Below are 24,187 nucleotides of genomic sequence, written 5' to 3'. Positions count from 1 at the left end.
ATCAACCAGACATGAAAATCAATTAATCCGATTACAATCATCGTAATAATAATAGATACTTTTGATTAAATTACTATATTGGAAGAAATTAATTTCGTTTTCTAAATGATAAACTAATCACCTAATCATGGTGATTATCTAATTAGCTGTAACAATTTATCTTCTTTTTTGTGAAATATTGTAAATTGTTTCAATTAAAAATACTTCTTAATAGAATCAGAAATTAACTGTTAATCAGAAAACTTAAATTGCCTTCTAAATGAAAATCAAACTGAATTAACTGTTGATATATTATTTACTTTAATAGTTTCTAAACTCAATTAACTGTAATTACAAGGTAGTTGTAGTGATGAAATTAAGTTGATTCAAGATAATTACGTTGAATGATTAACTAATTGCAAATGAAAAGTTCAAATCTAATAATAGATAATCAAATTAATATTAAAGTCGAATTGGAAAAAAAAAGTTCTAATACAATTTAAATCGACAATGGAAATTTATGAATATTTATAATTGTCTTTGTGAGTTTCAAATCCATTTAATTGATTGACAATAAAGGATTAGATTGAAGATGATTATCAAATGAGAGAGAAGGTTAAATGAAGATAATCTAATGATCAATGATGATTAAAATGATCAATTCGAGGATGACAATTAAGTTTTGGACATTTGAGAGAAAGAGATAAACAAAGTCTCGATTGCGAAAAGGATTCAGTTTATTGTTATTATTTTGTCGTTTCTCTGGTTTTTGGAGTAATTGTTTGGGTGGTAAATGGGTGTTGGTGGTGGTATTCATGGTATTGAGAGAGTGGGAGAGAGAGAGTCAGAATGAGAGAGAGAGAAAGAGAAAGGTAAGAAAAAAATACTTCGACGAAACCTAAAAAGCTTCTGCTCAGATATTTTTGGTTCTTCTCTTGTTTTCAATGTCTCTCTCTCTCTCTATTACATTTATCATATTAATCTAACATTTAAGCCAATTTACTAATAATATTTATCTTCTTGTAGATTAGTATGATGTTAATTAATCACTGAATCGACTATCAACACATTCAGAATCTAATTAATTCTTTGGTGACACAATAACATTACAATTGTTTCTCTTGGTTCCCTTGAATACAATTATCTTTGATTAATCTAATGTTTCTCTTCACAATTTAGTATGTTTGTTGATCATTTCAATTTACACCAAACAATTAAAATCTTCTAATCATCATTAAAGGTAAGAAGATGATTAATATTCATTGAAAATCTTTGCAAACTCATGGGATTGTCTCTGATTCTTGTATCAATGAATACATATCCTGATATTAGAATCACTATTAATGTTTATTGATATTTTCTCTGAATTTTTTCTTCATTTATCTAGATTAGCAAAGAATAGACGAAAAAAATATTCTTTTCAATTCTCAAGACTGTTATTTACTATTATTATCTGGTTGTGATCTGGAAAGAACAGAAGACAATTAATATACTTTGATTTAGATTTGAACAAAAATCGGAGAAAAATTGTATTTCTATTGTGTGGCCTGTTATTTATACTACGAAAATCTTTCTGATTAGTGATAAATTTCATCTCAGAATCAACATTACCCTGGATAAATTCACCTTTCACCTTACTATCCAGCGATTTCGAAACATCATAAACAACAATCAACATATTCAAATTCTGTATCCATTTTAACCTTCTATCAATATATTCACCTTAGTGTTGACCTTTTCAGGCTTTTGGGTGTTTTATCCACTCTGCCAATCGATTTGGATAAACTGACCAATCGTCATATTTTCATCAAGTTAATTGACTAATTTTAATCACAAGCAATCAATCAAAATGCCTCCTCCTCCAGCAGAAGAGCCTCCAGCACCGGTTGTACCCAAGACCGAAGGTGAAAGGTTACAAATGAGAGCTGATGAAGTAACTGATGAGGTTTGTAATTCTCCTTCCTCCCTTAAACAATTAAATCATTTGCAATTCTAATTGCAGAACTAATGATAAATCCACCATGTGAGGTGTTGATGATAATCAGTCATTAAGATTAAGAATAATTTTCTTTCAGATAATGTAAGTTAATCGTTTCTTTTTTCATCCTCGTCTCTATTTTAGTCCCTCGAATCGACTCGTCGTATGCTTGCTCTATGCGAGGACAGTAAAGAAGCCGGTATTCGGACATTGGTCGCTTTAGATGAACAAGGTGAACAACTGGACAGGGTCGAAGAGGACATGGATAAAATAAACGCCGACATGAAGGAAGCGGAAAAAGCATTAACTGGTATGGAGCAATGTTGTGGACTGTGTACCTGTCCTTGTAATAAACAATCAGAATTTAAAGAAAACGAATCAACCTGGAAATCAAGTGAAGATGGTAAAGTAATCGCTGGTCAACCAGCTCGAGTTATGGATGAACGGAATGGCGGTGGACCAATGGGTGGACAATATATCGCTCGGGTTACCAAAGATGCTCGAGAAGACGAGATGGAGGAAAATATGCAAGGTGTATCTACAATGATCGGTAATTTACGAAACATGGCCATCGACATGGGCCAAGAAATTGGGTCACAAAACGCTCAATTGGAAAGGATTAACCTTAAAGCCGATTCCAATAAACTTAGGATTCAAACCGCTAATGAAAGAGCTCAAAAGCTTCTCAAATAATTAATCCTCAATGGTCACTGGATTTACACACACACACACACACACATGGAATTACAGTTATCTTTTTAATTCATCTTCTATTCTCATCATCATCTGAATAGAATCAAATTTTTTCTTCACATCTATCAGATCACTTTCACCGTTTAACATCACAATTTAATTCTAATCTACTCTTCTATTGACACCAAAGTTACTCTGAGAGATCATCAAATTGACTGGCAACATATTATCATCTCCATTCAATGGTCAATCAAATATCACGATGACCAGTACAATGCAAGGAAAACACGAACATTTTTATCGGCCGATTGGCCTTTTAGCTTCATAATGGATGCGGTCAGTTTATCATCATCTTTTCAACGAGTTATCATTACAGCAAATTTCATATAATATATACTCATCACTGTTATCATTGTTCTCGTTGCTATTTTTGATTCTGCAATTTAATTGTCATGCTTAATTCATCAATCACTTCTCATGGCTTGGAAATCAATTCCCTCTCCCTCCTCTCTCCCTGAGTGAACTCACACTGGACTTCAGACAATTGATCATCTGAATCTACAATTATCTCTACAATGCTATGCATATAAATATACATATAATAATTGAATTCTAAGGTTAACTGGGACTAAATCATAAATTAGTGTTACAATTGATTGAAAAGCAAAAGAAAAAAAAATTTCTCCTTTTTTCCTAAAAAAATGGATCCTATGGATTTGGATGATCTATTTGCTGTTTGATTGTTTTCTCTTCAATTTTCATATTAATCATTTTCTTTTCTTTTAATTATCACTTTCTCTCTCTCACTCTCTGTGTATCTCTAGTCATCTTACCTTAATTGCCTCTTAATTTAAAGAAATTAATAACAACTCCATCGAATCTTCATTGGCCTTACGCATTCCAAATAGACGATTCCTGATTCATCTTTTATCTTCTTCTCTTATTCACCATCATCATCTATCTTCCCATGTTCCCTTCATCATGGCTTCTCACCTTCACTCTCATTCTAATACATGGTAACTTAATCCGAGATTGGAACTGAGATTGATGATATTATCCAATTTTCTCACCTTAAAGAGATTGACTTTCATTTCATCCACTTGAAGATTAATCGAAAATCAATTCGAAAATCAAATATTTGCAATCAGAAAGTTAATTAGATTCGATGATCAGTTTTATCGCAAGAAATTGAATCAATCTCATGAATATATGGAATCAGAATTTTTATTTCTCTCTCTGTTAATGTTTGCTGATGAAAATACAAGTGAAATTTTGTTCGTAAATATAAATTATGTATAAATCTTTTAATCAGATTAATCTCTTAATCTTAATCATGATTCACGAAAACTTTTGATCAACTTGATTAACAATTATGTTAAATAATCGTTATTATCCCAACACAAATCACCAAAAGACTTGAAGCAAAAAATCAAAAAAAAACAATAATTATGAAAATGAAAATGAAAAATGAAATTTAATTGCTGAGATTCCCAAATACACAAATCTAATTATATTTAAATCAATTGGTAAATCAACAGTAACAAAATACTAATAGGTTAATCCCAATACTCAATCAATAAGCAAGAAAATCAATTAAAACAATTTATCCTCTTGTGTATAAATCATATTGATAATTGGATTAAATTAAATTATTATTCTCATTTGAAATTAACTTTTCCTTTCAATTTCTAATAAAAACAATTAATCATCTTAATCATCATCATTTCATTTCGACATTATGATAACCAAAGAACAGACAAAATGATCAGTTAATTGTTACACTTCTATTAGTTAATCAATCACAATTATCTCAATTCCAAGGTAACGCTCATGCGTTACAAGAATTGACAAAATTTCGTGATTATTGTTTTGTTTAATCGCCAATCAAATGTAACATTTGACAATTTAATCTAATTGTAAATTCACCTTGTTCAGTGTAATTATAAATTCTGATCACCTAATATCTTGATTGCTGAAAAGTGATTAATATTATTCATCAAATTCAATGAAAAGGTGAGTATCAAAGTAATAAAATCCATTTGAAATGAGAATTGATAAAATCCATTCCAAGGATTTCCAATCAAATACTCAACATGATGAACAAGATGAAATCGCAATTAGTTGATTGTTTATGATCAGCTAATTGTTTCCAATCAATACAAGTGCCAATAAATAAGATTCTTAGTTCTAATAAGATGGTTAAGTGAAAAAAAAGAATAAGAATTTATCTTTATAAATGAATAGAATTGGATAAGATAGAATATCGATTTTCTCGAATCTCTTTTATCTTCATCTTTCTTTTTCTCTTTCTATCTCTTCCTTCCATGTTAACCTTCCCTGCCTGGTAACCTCCGACGATAGAATCACCTCCTTCTCTCTCTCATCATCATCATCTTTGTCTTTCTATTTCTCTTTGTATCTCATCATCTCTTCATCATCATTTTAATGATTCCACATTGAGTTAACTGCGCGCGTTTATCATTGAACACCCATGGAAAATATAACTAGAAAAGAGAATAGAAGAAAAAAAAAATTCTATTCCAAATTCTAAACATATTTTACTCTTTATATCATCTTTAATTATCTTCTCTGTCCAGAATTTATCATCCTCATCTTTTTCTCTCTCAATGTTATCAATTTGATTCCAGCTTTATGTGTATATGTGTTTCTATGCATGAAAATTGATTCATTAGAAATTCAGTCTTATGAAATTTTCTTAAATAATTAATTCTTCCTTTCTCATTTGCATCATTCATTAATTCAATTTACGAATATTGATTTACATCTCAATCAGTTAGAATCAAATCGATCTCAATCCAATTCATCACAATTAAATCTCCACATCGATTAATCCAAATCATAAACTCTAATCATTCTCATCTTAATTGTTCACAATTGCTTTTCTTTCCTCTAATCAGGTTACGCTCCTTGTGATATACAATTAGAAATTAGATCAATTTATAAAATCGAGACCAACTCAATCAAATCGATAATAATAATCGACCATGTCCTCAGTTAAAGTCGCTGTTCGGGTTCGGCCCTTTAATAATCGTGAGATTAGCTACAAATGTAAATGTATCATTGGTATGAATGGACAGACAACAAGTAAGTATTGAATTGCTAATCGATTGTCCAATGATTAAGATTAACTGTTAATCCTTCTTTGTTTTTCTCTGACAGCAATTACCAATCCAAAGATTTCGGATACAGATAAAAATTTCAACTTCGATTACTCGTATTGGTCACATAATCCGGATGATCCAAATTTCGCTTCCCAGGATCGGGTTTACAAAGATATCGGTGAGAAAATGTTACAACACGCATTCGAGGGATACAATGTTTGCATTTTCGCTTATGGACAAACGGGAGCGGGTAAAAGTTACACGATGATGGGCACCAAAGAGGAAGAAGGTGTCATCCCTCATATCTGCCGTGACCTTTTCCATCGAGTTCTATCCGATGATGATGAGAATTCCCTCTATTCGGTTGAAGTTTCTTTCATGGAAATTTATTGTGAACGAGTTCGTGATCTTTTAAATCCTAAAAATCGTTCATCACTTCGAGTTCGTGAACATCCAGTTCTTGGTCCATACGTCGAGGATTTATCTCGACTTGCGGTCACTTCATATGAAGATATAAGGGAATTGATGGATGAAGGTAACAAGGCAAGGTAAGAACAATTAGAACAACAATTTAACTAATTACTTGACATCGAGTTTAAGTTTTCCATTAGCTAATCAACTACAATTAACTTATTCAGTTACCATGTTGATCAGTGAGCATTTTTTACTCTCCCCAAGTCATAACCCTGATTCATATTCAAGACTAAATCCTCTGGGAGATTAGGATAAAATTTTAATCATCATCAACATCATCATTTGATTAAAGTTATTATTTTGTTATACATTTTCTTGTTGATTTATTTTTCTAGAACTGTAGCTGCAACTAATATGAACGAGACGAGTAGTAGGTCACATGCCGTTTTCACGATTATTTTCACTCAACGACGGACTGATTCAGCTACTGGCCTGGAGGCGGAGAAAGTTTCAAAAATATCGCTTGTTGATTTAGCCGGAAGCGAACGAGCTGATTCAACCGGCGCTCAAGGAACCCGATTAAAGGAAGGCGCAAATATAAATAAATCATTAACGACATTAGGTAAAGTCATTTCGGCTCTCGTTGAAATGGTGAGTTGATTAATTGTTAATTATCTTCATATGTGTCAACAATTAACTTGGATTCTTATTTTGTTTCCACCAAAATTTCACTTATTCCCTATTGTCATAACTACGTTTTCGTGATTATCAAAAATAGTCGGTAAGTTAATCGGATCAATTTTATTCATCATATTGATTAATCATATTAGAAGATAATTAATTGATTCTGTTAATTGTTACAATTAGGCAACGAAGAAGAAGAAAAAAGGTGAACATATTCCATATCGAGATTCGGTACTGACTTGGCTTCTTCGGGAAAATTTAGGTTCGTACTGATTGTTTATTTTCCTATTGGAACAATTAACTAATTTTGAAATTGTTTCTTTCTTTTTTTTGTTGCTTGATAATTCAAGGTGGAAATTCAAAGACTGCAATGATAGCGGCGATTAGTCCGGCTGATATTAATTACGATGAAACATTAAGTACATTACGTTATGCTGATCGTGCGAAACAAATTGTATGCAAAGCGGTGATTAATGAAGATGCCAATGCTAAATTGATTCGAGAATTAAAGGAAGAGATAATTAAATTGAAAGCTTTACTTCGAGCTGAAGGTTTAGAGATGGGTGAAGATTCGGCTCAGGTTGATGTTCAATCGGTTAAACGGCGAACTGGTTCAGTATCACAAGTTGGTGAGACGGCGATTGAACAGCTTCAAGAATCCGAGAAATTAATGTCAGAATTAAATGAAACATGGGAAGAGAAATTAAAACGAACAGAAATGATTCGATTACAACGAGAAGCAGTTCTCGTCGAAATGGGTGTGGCAACGGGCGAAGATGGTGACACAGTTGGCCTATTTTCACCCCAACGAACACCTCATCTAGTTAACCTTAATGAAGATCCATTGATGTCCGAGTGTCTAATTTACTACATCAAAGATGGTTTCACCAGAGTGGGTCTTTCGGAGGCCGAAATACCTCAAGATATAAAACTCCATGGAAGTCACATTGCTCTTGAACATTGTATCTTCGAGAATCGTGATGGTAAGGTCACTTTAATACCAGTTCGAGACTCTCTTTGCTATGTCAACGGAATGAAAGTCGATAAACCGGTTGAACTTAAAACTGGTTCTCGAGTTATTCTTGGTAAATATCATGTGTTTCGATTCCAGCATCCAGAACAAGCTCGATTACAAAGAGAACCACCGAAAGAGATTATTAATCCAGAGAAAAATGGCCTTAAACTGGTCGATTGGAGTTTCGCTCAACTTGAACTGTTAGAGAAACAAGGGATTGACCTGAAAGTTGAAATGGAAAAGAAACTTGTTGCCCTTGAAGAACAGTTCAGAAAAGAAAAGGAAGAACAACGAAAAATTATGAGGCCAGAATTGAGAGTTTACAGCGGCAGGTTGATGAACAATCGATGACCTTATCTTCACCTTGTGTATCAATGGTCACCTCGATGGTAACCTCAATGGTCAGTTGTAAAGACGATTTAACATTAGAAGATGTTTTCAGTGAAGAAATCAATTGGACAGATGACCAGTATAAAATTGTCGAAAGTGCATTCGAAAAGTGGAAACACCATCAGTTCACCAGCCTTCGAGATGACCTTTGGGGAAATGCGATATTCCTTAAAGAAGCGAATGCAATTTCCGTTGAGCTAAAGAAACGCGTTCAATTTCAATTCGTCCTTCTAACGGACACAATGTATTCACCTCTCCCAGTTGATCTAAAATCAGTTAATTGTTACAATCAACTAGAAAATGTACCAAATTTACAATACGAAAATCCGTCACAAATGAAAGATCCTCGAACCATAGTGGCCGTTGAAGTGCTGGACACCAAAAACGGAGCAACACATTACTGGTCACTGAGTAAATTAAGGTAACTGACCATCAATTCAATTCCATGACACTAATTGTAATTGTTTCCCTATTTAATTTAACTCTTTTTGTGCTGCTTGTTAAAATCTCAATTCTGATTATTTTGGTTAAACAATTAACTATCTGCATGTTTAGTTCACTACTTATTTCTAATCACAATTAACTTTCAATTCTCTCTCTCTCTCTTTACCGTTAATCTATTTCAAATTGTTCAAACTCTAAATGAATGTGAAAACCTTGATTTCCTTGATTTGATTAACCTTCGTAACTGTTTCCATGTTAAACATTGACAAACACGCATCAATCAATTTACCTTTTGTTTCATCGTAGTTGCTTGTTAATTTAGTTGAAACCTAATTGTAATTTCCGTTTCCTCCTTTTACCTTTATTTTTTATCCAATCCCTTCACAGGCATCGACTGGAGATGATGCGTCATATTTACTATCATTATTTTGACGATTTAGATGTTATAAGTTCTGAATCAAGTTCTGATCAATTGATGAAATCATTTACCTTCTTTAATGACGAGATGATGAATCAAATCCAGTTTCAAGAAAGGTTAATTAACTACCTGAAAAGATTATCAATTATCACAATTCATCAGAATCCAAATGATAATGATTATATTAGATTAACTTTAATTTTCCATGTTTTCTTAGATTTAATCTAAATTCTGTCTTAATTTTTTCTCTCTCTCTCTCTCTTTCACTTAATCACAATTTAAGATTATTATTAATATTCAATCATCATCATGTTCCTTCATGATTATAATCATTATTCATCTATAGAAGTTACTTTTCGATGTTTATCAATTTCAATTTGTTTTTTTTTCTTCTCTTCTTTTCTTGATCTCATGCTGGTTGATAATCAATTCTGATGATGATCCAACTGATTTCCAAATGATATCATATGATAATAATAAAGAAAACGATTAGAACTGATGAGAGAAATGTACAAAAACGAAGCAGAAATGTCACCAACCTCACCTGAATGTAATTTCGATTCTGGTTCGACCGGAGGTGATCCGTTCTATGATAGATTCCCCTGGTTTCGATTAATTGGTCGAACTTTTCTTTATATTTCCAATCTTTTCCATTCGCTGACTTTGGTTCAAAAAGTTCCAATCGTAACTGAGAAAGGTGATGTTAAAGGTTTTCTTCGAGTAGCAATACAACCAGTAACTGGTAAGTTCCAACAATTAACTAATCAACAATCAATTAGAAACAATTTCCAATGGAAATGAGCAAACAAATGAAAACAAACCAACAATTTAAATGAGAATCAAATTGAACAACAACAAAAGAAATACAATCAATTGTTGTTTGTATGAAATCAGTTTGATGATCAATAATTAACCTTAATTGTTGATTATAACCTAATTTTATCATTCTGATAGATTGTAACAGTTTCCAGGAAGATTAAGATTAGATAATAATCTTAATTTTCGTGATAATTTAAAATTAATCAGCTGATTTTGTATCTTTGTTTTTTGTAATAATATTATGAGTTTGATTGATTTGCTTTTGTTGGTTTAGTCAAGTTGATTGATTGATTATCCTTAATTCAATTTATTTCCTTCAACAATTAAAATTAAATCTTCTTTTCTTATTAAGATGATGATGATTCAGCTAATGTTCCTGATATCGGCTCGGCGACTTCATTGAATATCCGACAATCAGCAAGAATTGAATTTAATTCTGATGATCCTAAACTGTTAACATTAAAATCAAAATGGTGTCAGCCTGTTGGATCAAAGGAGTTTAATATTCCCAACTTATTACAATTAGTTAATTGTTCCGGTGATAAATTTAAAAACAATAATGGTGATGATCCAGAATCGTCAAGTGATCAAGGTGAAAATGAGGATAAGCTAAACAACGATAATCAAATGTTATCTAAATTAAGTGAACATCTTAAATTAGGTAAAGATTTTACCTTTCGTGTGATAATTTTACAAATAATCGATATTGCCAAAGAGTATGGGGACATTTTCTGTCAATTCAATTTTCTCCACCGTCACGATGAACCTTTTTCAACGGAACCAATCAAGAATACAGGTAAAGGTCCACCGCCGGGATTTTTTCGAATTCAAAATATCACCATCCAGGTAACTCAAGAATTCATTGATTACATACAATCGTATCCAATTGTCTTCGAAGTGTTTGGACATTACCAACAGCATCCTCTTCATAAAGAATCGAAAGATGTACGAGATTTTATTCCAGGAGCACAGAATCAGTGAGTTGAAATTTTCTTCCCTCGAAAATTGATTCTGATTGAATTTCATACATTCGATTATATTGTTTTCGTTTCGTTGTCTTCTTTTTTTTTCTAATAGTAATTCTGTTCGTCAACCACCCAGACGAATGTTCCCTCAATTTATTCCCGTTTCTCAGCCCATTCCATCGCAACGATACTCATTGTTAAACGCGTCCCCAAGTTCCGCTCATATTCATGCTAAATACGATCTACTTGTTTGGTTCGAAGTCTGTGAATTGGCACCGACCGGTGAATACATTCCCGTTGTTGTTGATCATCACGATGATACACCCTGTAGGGGAACTTTACTTCTTCATCATGGTATTCAACGTCGTCTAAGAATAACAGTTATCCATGAAGACGATCCAGATATCGTTTGGAAAGATATAAGAGAATTGGTTTTAGGACGAATACGAACCAGCGTTGATTATCCGGATAATTTTGACGACGAAGATGATGAATCAGTTTTATCTCTTAGTCTATTTTCCATTGAATATCTCGATAAAATGGACGGTAGAATCGTTAGAAGGTTCGAAGCGGCCTGGGACACGTCGCTTCACAACTCGTACCTCATGAATAGAGTCACACCAACGGGTGAACGAATCTATTTAACCCTCTCAGCTTATCTCGAGGTAATTACAATTAATTTTTCTTCCAATGGTTCATTTAATTTTTCTGAATTTTTTTTCATTCATTTTCTATTTCGTTACAGTTAGAGAATTGTAATCAATTGGCCATTATAACCAAAGATTTATGTCTAATGATCTACCAAAGAGATGCTCGAACTCTTCCTCGATTAGCTCCAAACACTAAGGCACTTCGTCATTTGATCAGTGGCGCTTATAAGAATGCTGATTGTAACCATGTTTCGGCGGTTTATGAATTGACCTTGAAAAGGGCAGTTGATTGTGGGTCTCCTGGAGTAAAGAGAAGGCAACGTCGAGTTCTGGACACTTCTGGTACTTATGTTCGAGGAGAGGAGAATCTAAATGGTTGGCAGCCTAGAGGTGATTCGTTGATATTTGACCATCAATGGGAATTGGAGAAGATTAAACGCCTCGAATTAACGGAAAAAGTTCGACATGTTCTTACAGTTCGAGAGAAACTAGAAAAAGGTTCACCTCAACCGGAATTACTTTCCTGTGGATTAACATCAAGTGGATCTCGAATGAATTTAGCTGCTTTAGCTGCAAGCGCCAGTCCAGCAACAACTCCAGTCACTGATGAGGCCGTTTATCGACCATGGGACATGTCACCAAGGGAGAAAGAATTATGTCAAAAGTGTGTCAATCATATTCTTGCCCATATACCATCAAAACCAAGTCCACATCAAGTGAAAAAAGCTTCCCTTGGGACACCTTCGGGTGATGAATCTGACCTTTGTTCATCAATCCATTCAAGTCCCGAACTATTATCACCTGATCGACCTCTTAGTACCAATGATTGGTCACAAAGAAATAGTAATATATCTGATAAAGATCGTGACTCTGTCCTAAGTGGGCTACTCGATCCAACCATGAAACCCTTGTTTGTCCCCGAAATTGAGGAGATACGTTTAAGTCCAGTTATCTCTCGAAAAGGTTCAATCCTTTTATCGGATGAAAAAACATCCAAACTTTTTAAACGATGGGCAATCGTCCGTCGTCCATATCTATTTATCCACTGTGATGAACGTGATCCCATTGAACGGGCCATAATCAACCTGGCAACGGCCAACATTGAATATCCCGATTATTTGACCGATTCTAATCAATGCCGATCGATTTCAATTGAGACCAAACACCGAACCTTTGTCCTGCACTCTACCAATGACAAAGAGCTACATGATTGGTTATATGCTATTAATCCGCTTCTTGCAGGTCAAATTAGATCAAAAAATCAATTCGATTCAAACATTTGGCACATCAATGGATGCAACTGACATTTCAACTAATTTAAATACTAAATTAACTAATTGCAACTCAAACTTTTTACTTGACCATTGAAACTTTGAGCAATTTAGGAATCATCTTGCCTTTAAGATTAACTTAATTTCTAATTTTATTTGATCAAATTTGTTGCCAAAAGGAAAAGGATAATTGTTGAAATTAATGCAGCAATTAACATACAACAGGCTCAACAATCAACCCCCAGAGTATCAACAATCAAAAAAAATTAACCATTCATAATTTTGAGTAATAAAAATAATTATAAATGAATAATTTGATTAGGCTGATTGAAGTAAATTAACTTGTCTAATTAAAAGGATCTGATCAACAACCAACCGAAATAATTAATTTATTTTAATTTGATTGAAACAAATCACTAATAATTATATTTTGTTAAATTTTTTATCTATTTTCTTCATAATTTAATTGTCATCCTCATCATCATCTCTAAATTGTAGGCATTAATTTGATTTAATCAAAGTTAATCAACGTTTTTACCAATAATCTAGTAACTTTGGTAATCATTTCAACCAATTTAAGTTAATTTGTTGTTCACTTTGTGCTTTTAATTGTTCAACTTAATTGTTCATTAGACTTTTTTTTTCCTCATTCATTTTGAGTTGTGAGTTTTGTGTTAATTATACTTGATGTGATTTAATAACAACAATTTAATCACAACGATTAATTACAATTAAAGTTTCAATCAACAAATAAATTCCCTTCTATTTGTATCGTTATTTCAATTGAAAAAGTTTCAATCAACTAATTTAGTTTCACGTCGATATTGATATTCAATTGAATGTTAATTGTTAACAATCAATTTATCAAGACTATTGCTAATTAACAATAGTTGGTAGTTGATTGTACCGACTTATTGATTCTGGGTAAGATTTAATATCTTGTTAACAATTAGTTGATTGTTTACAAAAATTCTGATCCATGGCAATTTAACACTTCGCATGTCCCATTTTGATTAACAAATGATTATGTTTTCTAGCCAATTAATTGTTAATTGTGAGCTTTTTATTGCTTGAATCAATTGTTATCACTTGATTACTTAATTATCCCTTGATAGGTATGATAATTAAGTTATTTGAATACATTTGAAATTGACATTTAATTACTTTTTTTGTACAATTACACTTGATATTTAACAATTATCGTTATAATCAAATTGATTATATTCAGTGACTCATTTTAATTGTTTCATCATCTTTCTTAATTGTCAGTAATTAGTTAATATACTTGTTAGACTTTAATCATTTGATCTCAATTGATCAGCCTAACAGCAATCAAATGCTTGGTGATTTTACAAAGCTTACAGATAATTAGTTGATTTATAATTCTCATATTTGAATAGCAAATTAACCAAATTAAAGTGTAATTACTTGATATTTCTGACAATTTATCTCAACAATTTACACTTTTATGATTCGCAATCAAGAGACTAAGACCTGGGTGACAATTAAGGAGTTAACTAAGATTAAGAAAGCAGATTAGTTAATCAATTAGATGTCAATCTCCAAGATGCTATAAAAATCAAGTTAATTGCTCAGGTTAATCAGTTTGAAAAGAAAATACAATAAAATTATAAATGGGACAGAATTAAGATTAATTAGTTAATCTTATTAAAGTAGAAATTGATTCACATTATTTACTAATTTGTAAAATCTTCAATTGTGATTAAAATAACTATAAATTAAGTGTAATCTTCACAATGGATCCAGAAAACAAAACAGGTTGAATATAATTAATAACAATCAACTAATTATCCACTTAAATCCGTTTGATGAGTTTTCTAATTTGGTTTATTTTTTGATTAAATTACAGAACCATCGCAACAATTAACAACGTTAACTGCGACAGTTTTAAACGATGACAACACTAAATTAAAATTTAAAACACCATTTGAATCAATTCGGGTTAAACGTAACCCAATTGAGTGGACTGATGTCGAAACTAAATTCAGACGAAGTCCATTGCGACATCAGGATAGTACGATGACCAGAGTGACCGATACAGCGGAAACATTTTGTCTCAAAAGTCCAATAATCCAATGGCTTTTAGCGATATTCCCGTGTATCAATTGGATGAGAAAATATAACATCAAGAACAATTTACTTTCGGATATAATTACGGGTGTCACAGTCTCAATTATCCATGTTCCCCAAGGAATGGCCTATGGCCTATTGGCGGGTACAAGTCCAGCGAACGGACTTTACGTTTCCTTTTTTCCGGTTCTAATTTATGCTCTTATGTCACAAAGTCGACACGCATCTTTAGGTACAATGGCGATTACAAGTATAATGACCAGTAATGTGGTCAATAACTTTGGTGCAATTCCACAGGCAAGTTTGAATTCAACTCAATTAGAATCAATTGAAAATCGTCCGCCGACAATTGAAGAGGTGATCACCTGTTTATCCTTAATTTGTGCGTTAATCATGTTAATTGCTGGAATATTTCAATTAGGAGCTTTATCGTTAGTCCTTTCAGAGCAAATGTTAACCGCTTTTGCCTGCGGGGCAACTGTTCACATCGCAACGGCTCAAATTGAATCAATATTGGGAATCAAGCTCAACAAATATTCAGGAGGCCTCAAGTTAATCTATGTGAGTAAATTAAATCAAATCACAATTGTAATCAAATGATTTAACTTATTGTATGTTTATCTTTTACAATGAAGACTTGGATTGAAGTGATGAGAAAAATATTCACCACTAATTTAGCTTGTTTGATAATATCGATAATTGTGATATTTTTCATGGTCAGTGTGAAGGAGTTTCTTGACCCATGGTTGAAGAAAAAGTTAAGGTCATCGATTTCAATTCCGATTGAATTGTTACTCTTAATTGTTGCCACTTCGCTTTCGTGGAAATTTGATTTCAATGGTAAATATGGTGTTCCCATTATTGGTGAGATTCCCTCGGGTTTACCTGAGTTTAAAGCTCCTCGTCTTGACCTGGCAGTCCCTATGATGCCCGATGCCGTTGTCGTGGCTTTGGTCAGTTACACGGTCACGTTGACCGCTGGTCTTTTATATGGTAAACGGTATAAATATGTTGTCGATCCAAGTCAAGAGTTAATCGCTCTTGGGTCGGCTAATCTATTGGGCTCGTTTACTAGTTGTTTTCCGGCCACAAGTGGAATCAGTCGAAGTCTATTGATGGAGAAATCGGGAGTTAAATCACAATTAGCGTCCATCATCTCGTCGGTCATCCTTTTGGTCATCATTCTTTACTTGGGTCATTTGTTTTACACTCTGCCGAAGTGTGTACTTGGATGTATTATTCTGGTCTGTTTGAAAGGGATGTTGATGCAATCGACGAACCTTGTCCGATTATGGAAAATATCCCGACTCGAAGGTCTCTCTTGGGCGATCACTTTTTTCTCGGTCATTGCGATTGACGTTGATTACGGAATCATTTTCGGAATTGCGTCCTCGCTTCTCATTCTGCTTGTTCAATTTATTCTGTAAGTAATTAGTTAACTTGGACATTTCGTTAGTGTGGTGCTAATTTTTTTTTTCCTTGGTTCGGTTGACTTTTTGTCTCTTTCTTTTTCAGGCCGAAAGCAACGATAAGAGGAATCTTACCATCGACGGAAATTTACGTTGATATCAATCAGTTCAAAGACGCTCAAGAGATTCCCGGATTGAAGATATTCAGATTTTCAAGTGCTCTTTTCTTCCTTAATCAGGTCAATTTCCGTGATTCAGTTTATCGTCTTTGCTTGAATCGAAGTTACGTTCAACTAATGAAATTCTTGGAGAAGAAACAAAATCCTCACTTCAGAATTCAAACTGTAATCATCGATTGTTCAACCATCGCTTTCGTTGATTCAACCGGTGTCGAGGTCATTTTAGAGGTTATTACCACTCTTAAAGAATTCGGAATTCGATGTCATCTCGCTTCATGTACAGCCTCACTTATGGCCATGTTCGAGCGAACCTCGTTCAGAGATCATTTACCCGCTGATTATTCATCGATATTCCCAATGGTCCATGATGCGGTCATTTATCATCTTCAACATTCTTACTCAGGCCAATCCAGTTCGACACTAGTACCAGTCTCACCATCAGCCCGTTTTTAGAAAAATATTAAAAAATTTCAATTAGAATTGATTTACAAAAAATAATCAATAAAAGAACATGAAAATTAATTGTTCATCAATAATTTCAACCAATTCGTATTCATATCAATAGTTTATCAAGAACAGTCGATCTCAAGGATTAGGTCCATTTCCTTTCATTTTCATCCAATTAAGATCCTTGATAATCAATTCAAGTTAAGACAAATAAAACACCAATTTAGTTGATATGAAGTGCGAATCAACTAGACAATCAACAATCAGAATTAAATGTAAACAATCAAAGTTAATCATCGACTTTTATTCGCGAAAGTAGCGACACCTGGTAATCTTTTTTCGAAATTTTCAACCTTGAAAATTGAAATTTCTCATTTGTTTACATCAACAATTCTAATTGTTGACCTTTAGTTGATTGTTTGTTTATCTTAATTGTGACTTTTAATCGACCTTTAATTTGTAAACAATTAGATGCAAACAGTTAATTGTTACTTCTTCTTCTTCTTCTTCTGTAAACATATTTTCTTTTCGTTTGTGAGTAAAATCTTAAAATTTGGTTAACTGAGTTTCTTTTTCGGGCTCATCTTTTTTTGGGTTTTGTCTTTTTCTTAACTTGTTTCCATCTCCTTAAAATAAACTATTACCTTCTCTTAATTGTAACTGTTAACTCATCATCATTTGCCAGTTCATCGTGTTCTAGTTTACTTGATTTAGGTTATAATCAAATCGACAATTGAAGTGCTATTATTAATTATGTTGATTGATTGTGTCAACTAACAAAACAGGAGACATACGAGATTTTTTGTTTTCTCCCATTTGATTAAAGGAAAATCAATTGATCGCAATTAATTATCACCAACACAGTTAACTAATTATCTTCTTTGTGATTCTATTGATTGATTGTTGTGTTTAGATTTAAAAATCTCTGTGATTTCCAAAAAAAAAAGTCAGAGAAAAGTATTGATTGTTTTTCTCTTCTTTTTCGAACAATTTATATTTTCTATTCTCTTTTGATTGTTATTTTCAAAAGTTCTATTTTCTCATTATTATTACATAATCAACAAGTTCTTCTCATTAACTTTAGCTGATTCTTTCGTCGCCATTTTCAATTGTCCCTTACGATTGCATAAAATGTTTAAGTGAATCAATTTAATCACCAGAAGTGATTGAAAAGTGAATCAACAATTAGTGTCCATCATTGTGATTTAACATTGACACCATTTAGAATCAAAGAAACAAAGTTTAAATGTTACAGACTAAAAGGTAAGTAATCAAATCAATTTTCAATATGAATTAACAATTAACCATGAAAGGGTAACGATAATCACTGATTCTGATTAAAGAAACAACAATTTTCTGGTTAACCAGAATTGGGTAATTTCTGGTTTCTTGTTAATCACTTGAAACCGGAACTCCAGTGATTCCTGATTCTCGATGATGATGTTGATTAGATTTTGTTGACGATATAGATTATTCAATTAAGAAGATGATGATGATTTAATTATAAGGAGGAAGAAAAAGTTAATCAAAATACTCATGATGAGATTGATTAACTTTTCCTCTTTTTCATAATGATCCAAACAATTTATTAATCATCAATAATAATATTGGTGTTTGATCAACAACAAAAATCAAACAATCTCTTTGTGATTTTATGTTCACAATTTAAACTTTCAATTAACAATCAATATATTGATCTTTTACCAAATATAATCAATCATCAAAATTTAATTCACTTTTAATCAACACCGTAAACATTATTGTTACAAATAATGATTGTTAATGTTAAGTATTTACAATCAATTTAAAATCATATCAACTAATCATTAAATCATAATCTGCAAGTGCTAATCATTGTTTTTAACCTTATAACAATTAACTAATAACCTGATCATTGATGATCACCTCATACAAACAATCAAGTAAATTTAGAAACAATCAGTTTCATCTTGATCATCATCATCTTCACAATTAACTTTCAAATGATTAACTTTTCCAATTTCATTAAACTCATTCACTATTAATGATTATCTAATCATCTTTATCCTTTTCTCCTTCTCATCATCAACAACGTCATCATCATGATGATAAACAACTAATTGAACATGATTAAATTACTAAATTGATTAACTTTATTTGTGCAATTAAAGTTTTTATATAATCAAAACAAACTGAATTAAGTTAATCTTGTTATCGTTAGTTAATCTCAATTGAAATTTTGGTTAATCCATTGATCATATTTCAAATGATTTGATCAATTTTCATCTGTTATCAATATTAATTGTTGATTCCAATAATGTTTGATTAACTTGATTAGTCTGACAATTTTTGACCTCAATTCAATTGGATTAATATTATATTTTTATGTTTAAATTAATTGTTGAAAATTAATTGAATTGTTTAAAATTAACATTTTGTCAACGTCTTGAAAACCATCAATGAATTAATTGTCATTTGAGTTAATTGTTGATGTAATTGTTTATCAGGTCACTCAGATTTTGGTTAATTCCTGTAGTTAACTAACTGCAATTAATTGATTTCTGATAGAAAATGTATCCTTAATTGTTATTACACTTTTTTTTGTTCACAATTGATTGAAAATATTAACAATAAATTCAATTGTTATCTTATCAAATGTAACCCTGAATGATTTTTCAATAATTATTCACAATTAACTTTGATTACTCACAAAATGATTGTAACAATCAATAAATAATAGCAATTATTTATTTAATTGATTTACTTTTTTGATTATCACCTTAAAATTTATACCAAACAATTTAATTTGATTGTACTAAAATCAAATTACTCCATGACAATCAAATGAAAATCAATTTGAATACCTCGAAATGTTTACTATGCAATTATCATCGTTTCCCTAACAATTAGTTAATCAGTACAATTGTACCGATGATAAAATTGATTCATTTTCACAATCAACTTAATCATAATGGTATTTAAATCAATACAATTGCACTGATCATCTAGCATCGAGTTTCAATTGTTATGAAAAAGAAATCAAGTGAACACAAAAACTTAATTTCGACACTTATCATGTCAACAATTCGTTGGTTTATCTCATATATTCGCGGCTAATTTCAAGGTTCAAGTTCAAATTAGCAAAAGTAAAAAAAGCAAAGTCACAAGCGCGAAAATCAAGAGAGAACGAATTGAAGTTAATTAAATTGTGTAATCCAATTAGACGAAATTGTCAGTAAACTTACAGGACAAAGCTAAAAGATATTAAGTGATGAACAGGTAGCTCGATTACGTACATAGGTAGACGATAACTGTCAACGTGGTTTGATCTGTAAAAACGAACGAAGGAAACATTTGATTTAGACACCAGATCGACCAGGTCGATTGGTCACTACCTTAATGAGCTATTAATGTCTAAACTAATTTCGACTGTTTCTATTGCTCGTAACTGTTGAGTGACAATCGAAAAAAGTTTCGATTATTTAGCGCCTTCGTCTTCGAGATTACTTTTCAGGATCCGTCAGCATTTCGTGAATTACTGCTATGACCATTTTACTAATGAATTCGTATGAACCTTGGTGGACAAAAAAAGACTCACGATGAGAATTCTGAGATTTTCTTACAAAAAAATCATGTTATCTGAATCCTGTTCTAATAAATGTTGGAACATTTTTCGAATCAACCACTTCGTTCAATTGAATGTAAATGTATTGGTGTTCAAAGTTTATAAAAGTTGATTTCGAAATCGGTATTTGGACTTGATTTTCGCGGCCCTTAGCGGGAAATTTTGCGCGTGTGAGTGACTTTACTATCGTCATAACAGTTATCTTGACCATCGGTATCATTTGCAAACTCGTTGATAATTATGATGATCATCTTGATCGTGTTGATGGATACAAATTACCGAAAGTAAAAGATAAAAATATGGAAGAAAACTCCTAATTAATATGCTAATCAAAGAGAGAGAAAGTTAACTAACTTATATGAGTGGAGATTGGAGTTACTCGCACCGTTGATGAACCATAACAGGAATCTTGATTGCGGCTCGAGATCACGTTATGGAGCGTTTTTAACGGTAAACAACCATTTTGTCGACAATTAGATCAAACCTTTTAATATAATACAATGTAAATAACCTTTTGAGAGAGAGAGAGAGAGAGAGAGAGAGAGAGAGAGAGAGAGAATAAGATGTTATATAATTTTCATATTTAAACTTTCAATTTACTCCTCAATTGTTATCTTATTGTAGCATTTGCATACTTTCATTAAGTAATTGGTATAAAAGCCCTTTCTCACTTGTCGAGGTTGTTATTTAGTGACAGTTAGTTATTCAGTAAACATTGAAATCGCAGTTTTTTATACAACTCAGTGAAACCCATTCGCAATCAACGGATTTTAATTTCATCACCAACTCACAAATTCATCACAATGGTTTCAACTGGTTTAATTGTTTACCCTTTGCTTATTGTTTTATTGATTATCCACACAACCCAATCAATGCCAACGGATAATTCAGACAAAAAAGGTGAGATTCACTTTCTCTTCCTTACAGTGACAATTCAATTGCTACAATTCATTTCATCGTGTTTATTTCATTCATTAACCTCCATGTTATTACTCAGTGTTGTTCAATTCATCAGAAAGTTTTGTCTTAACAAGTTGAAACTCTTCAACAATCCCTGAGGCTGTGATTTCTAACAAATGAACAATATTAATCTACCTAATTGGTTTGATCAATTTACTAAATTTCAAAGATTATCGGTTATCAATTCTGAACATTAGATTATACTTACTCTTCAATAGCAATTGGTACAAATAGAAATCGTTTACAATAGAGTTGAGCTTAGTCCAGAATCCGTTTATTGATAAAATCTCATTATCAGAGGATTTACTGTGAAATAATCAACTGTTATTATCTAATTGTTGATTTCAATTTGATTCTCAATCTTAATTAATGAGATGATTTTCTCATGATGATCAGTTTCATTTTTTTTCCGCGAAAATGATATCGAGGAGATTTTATTAATTACTTGTTTCTTTTTCTCTTCCAGTGTCTTCATTAGCTGATCCAGTGTCAAGACAAGACTATGGAGGTGGAAGTGGAAGCGGAAGTGAACCTTTAATTCCTGGAGAAGAAGAAAGTGATTCAACCGAAGCTCCTTTACCAGGAATAATTGGAAGAGCTCGTGAAGGTTTACAAAGATTCAGAGAAAACGCTGGCGATTTCTGGGAGGGAATTCGAGACCGAGTCAGTGATTGGTTCGATACCGATTAGAACGGAAACATTTTATTAGAATAATATTCGTTTATTTTTGCCATCACTCACTCATCGTCGCCATTTTTCACCATCATTTACATAAATTCATCTTCTTTCACGAATATCAAACCTCCTTTACTAATTTAACCTCTTTTTCAATCAACTTTTCATCAATCGAACCACAAATCCATCAATTGATTTACATCTTTATTGGTACGAGATTCATGATTCAGTTTTGTTCACCAAACAATCAACTAATCACAAGAATTAACCGTCCAATTAAGCATCTAAACGATGATCAAACCTCTAATTGTGGTGAAAAAAATTGTTAATCACAATGTTCTTGTACTAATCTTCATCAATTCAGCTCTCTCTCTCTCTAAACGGAATTTAGTTGATCCGTATAAATTATTATATTGTCAACAATTAAAGGGAAAATTTAATCGGGTCAGTTAATTAACACAATCTCAACGAAAATAATTATTAATTAAAACAATTTACCGAATTACAATGACCCAATCATTGCAATTACATTAATAATCATCATCTTCAATTGCTTCGTCTACTGATTATCATTATAATCACAACTCAATGAAAAATTTAGTAATTATTTCATTGATATTAATCGTTTTTAATTATCAAACCAAATCAAGTTAATTACGTATTCAAATAGTTTAAATTGTTCATTACAATCAAATAAATCTTGATAATTATTGTGCTAAACTTAATTGTGAGGAAAAGTGCAAAATGATTTAAATTTAAGGTGAGTTGATGCAAGTTGATTAAGTTAATATATTAATAGCTAGCGAATTTAAAATTTATTTTAATTGTCAACAATTGTAGTTAATAACAATTCAGTGAAGCTGATAAGTTTTACTCTTCCTTTTTTTTTGTGTTCACTTAATTGTCACAACAATTTGTTGATTATCACAAACATACAATTTACCGTTACAGTAATTTAACTGTTTATATTTAGATTTATATTTAACATACAATTTAATTACTCGTCATCCTAATGATTTACTTAATTGTACTGATTGAGTGATAATCTCCTAATTGTAATCATTAAATAATCAACCACGTTTGGTTACGAGTAGAGAGAGTCAATGATTATTATTAACAATTAAATGTTGATTAGTTGAAACCCATTTTGGTGATTAACTAATATCGTTAATCAATTACTCTTTTATTTTCTGGTTAAATCATTTTCACTTTTCATTGATTTTAAATTGTAAACTTTTCGGATGAAAAATGATTAAGGAAATTGAGAATTGAAAACAATTGACAAATTAACTAATCAATTCAGTAGATGGCACAAAGTGTAGTAATAATATTAACTAATTTGTGACAATTTATTTGATTGTTAATTATTCATTATACGTGGTGAGGTTATTAAATGAGAAAATTGTTCTCATGATTAAATTTAATTCAGTTGAACCAAATATGATTGAACCTTGAGATGAATGAAAATCTCATCATCATCTTGTCATCCTCATCTTTTTTTTCAAGGTGAATTAGGTCAAGATTGTAATGAGCATTAATTAACTTGTTGTTAAGATATGATGATGATATTGTGGGAGGAAGACAAGGATGATTAAGATGATGAGGATGAGGATGATGATGATGATTTGGAAACACTGAACCTGAGATGTCAATTGTTGATTAACATTTTACTTTTTCTCTACAATTAATCTTAATCTCTTGGATTAATCATTATTTAAATTGCTACAATCAGTTGATTATCATGTCAAGGTGATGATAACATTGAACAAAAAAGTTAATCACTTTGACAATCAACTTTGTTTATTATTGTTATGATATAATCCTGGTTACCAATTTTGTTGTTAAATTGATTGTTGTTACTTGATTATCATCAATATTATTTATGTATGTTAAAGTTTAACATTGACAATCAATTGATTTGATTTTGGATGAAATTAATTTTTTATCAACAATGAAACTGATTAACTTTTATTATCAAGT

General features: G+C 31.7%; 3 protein-coding genes across 3 annotated transcripts; all 3 read left to right on the top strand.

Moving 5' to 3' along the window:
- Positions 1–595: 595 nt before the first annotated feature.
- On the top strand, positions 596–4,318 carry LOC128390251 (synaptosomal-associated protein 25-like). The gene is made up of 3 exons (XM_053349945.1): positions 596–1,219; positions 1,367–1,924; positions 2,102–4,318. The coding sequence occupies exons 2-3, from the start codon at positions 1,829–1,831 to the stop codon at positions 2,648–2,650; spliced, it is 645 nt and encodes a 214-aa protein (XP_053205920.1). The 5' UTR covers positions 596–1,219; positions 1,367–1,828; the 3' UTR covers positions 2,651–4,318.
- Positions 4,319–4,507: 189 nt separating this feature from the next.
- On the top strand, positions 4,508–13,725 carry LOC128390136 (kinesin-like protein unc-104). Its single transcript, XM_053349817.1, is given in 12 exon segments — positions 4,508–4,663; positions 5,569–5,755; positions 5,831–6,320; positions 6,582–6,837; positions 7,054–7,132; positions 7,221–8,174; positions 8,177–8,696; positions 9,107–9,253; positions 9,620–9,879; positions 10,309–10,933; positions 11,034–11,586; positions 11,667–13,725. Coding segments are annotated over 11 exon segments (5,193 nt in total). The 5' UTR covers positions 4,508–4,663; positions 5,569–5,655; the 3' UTR covers positions 12,876–13,725.
- A 720-nt stretch (positions 13,726–14,445) lies between these two features.
- LOC128390186 (sulfate transporter-like) lies at positions 14,446–22,718 on the top strand. Its single transcript, XM_053349868.1, has 5 exons — positions 14,446–14,621; positions 14,713–15,494; positions 15,569–16,356; positions 16,449–18,231; positions 21,999–22,718. The coding sequence occupies exons 1-4, from the start codon at positions 14,600–14,602 to the stop codon at positions 16,972–16,974; spliced, it is 2,118 nt and encodes a 705-aa protein (XP_053205843.1). The 5' UTR covers positions 14,446–14,599; the 3' UTR covers positions 16,975–18,231; positions 21,999–22,718.
- The last annotated feature ends 1,469 nt before the right edge of the window (positions 22,719–24,187 follow it).

This window comes from Panonychus citri, unplaced genomic scaffold, assembly GCF_014898815.1.
Source record: "Panonychus citri isolate SS breed McGregor unplaced genomic scaffold, ASM1489881v1 Contig00011, whole genome shotgun sequence".
Lineage (NCBI taxonomy): Eukaryota > Metazoa > Arthropoda > Arachnida > Trombidiformes > Tetranychidae > Panonychus > Panonychus citri.
Note: the sequence above shows the minus strand (reverse complement) of the source record. Positions and strands in the feature narration are given on the sequence as shown.

Bases quoted from the DNA above. Each gene is read 5' to 3' on its own strand.
- LOC128390251 (XM_053349945.1), top strand. From the start codon at position 1,829: ATGCCTCCTCCTCCAGCAGAAGAGCCTCCAGCACCGGTTGTACCCAAG. The intron at 1,925-2,101 runs GTTTGTAATTCT...TCTCTATTTTAG, and splicing joins CTGATGAAGTAACTGATGAG to TCCCTCGAATCGACTCGTCG.
- LOC128390186 (XM_053349868.1), top strand. From the start codon at position 14,600: ATGGATCCAGAAAACAAAACAG. The intron at 14,622-14,712 runs GTTGAATATAAT...ATTAAATTACAG, and splicing joins GGATCCAGAAAACAAAACAG to AACCATCGCAACAATTAACA. The intron at 15,495-15,568 runs GTGAGTAAATTA...TTTACAATGAAG, and splicing joins GAGGCCTCAAGTTAATCTAT to ACTTGGATTGAAGTGATGAG.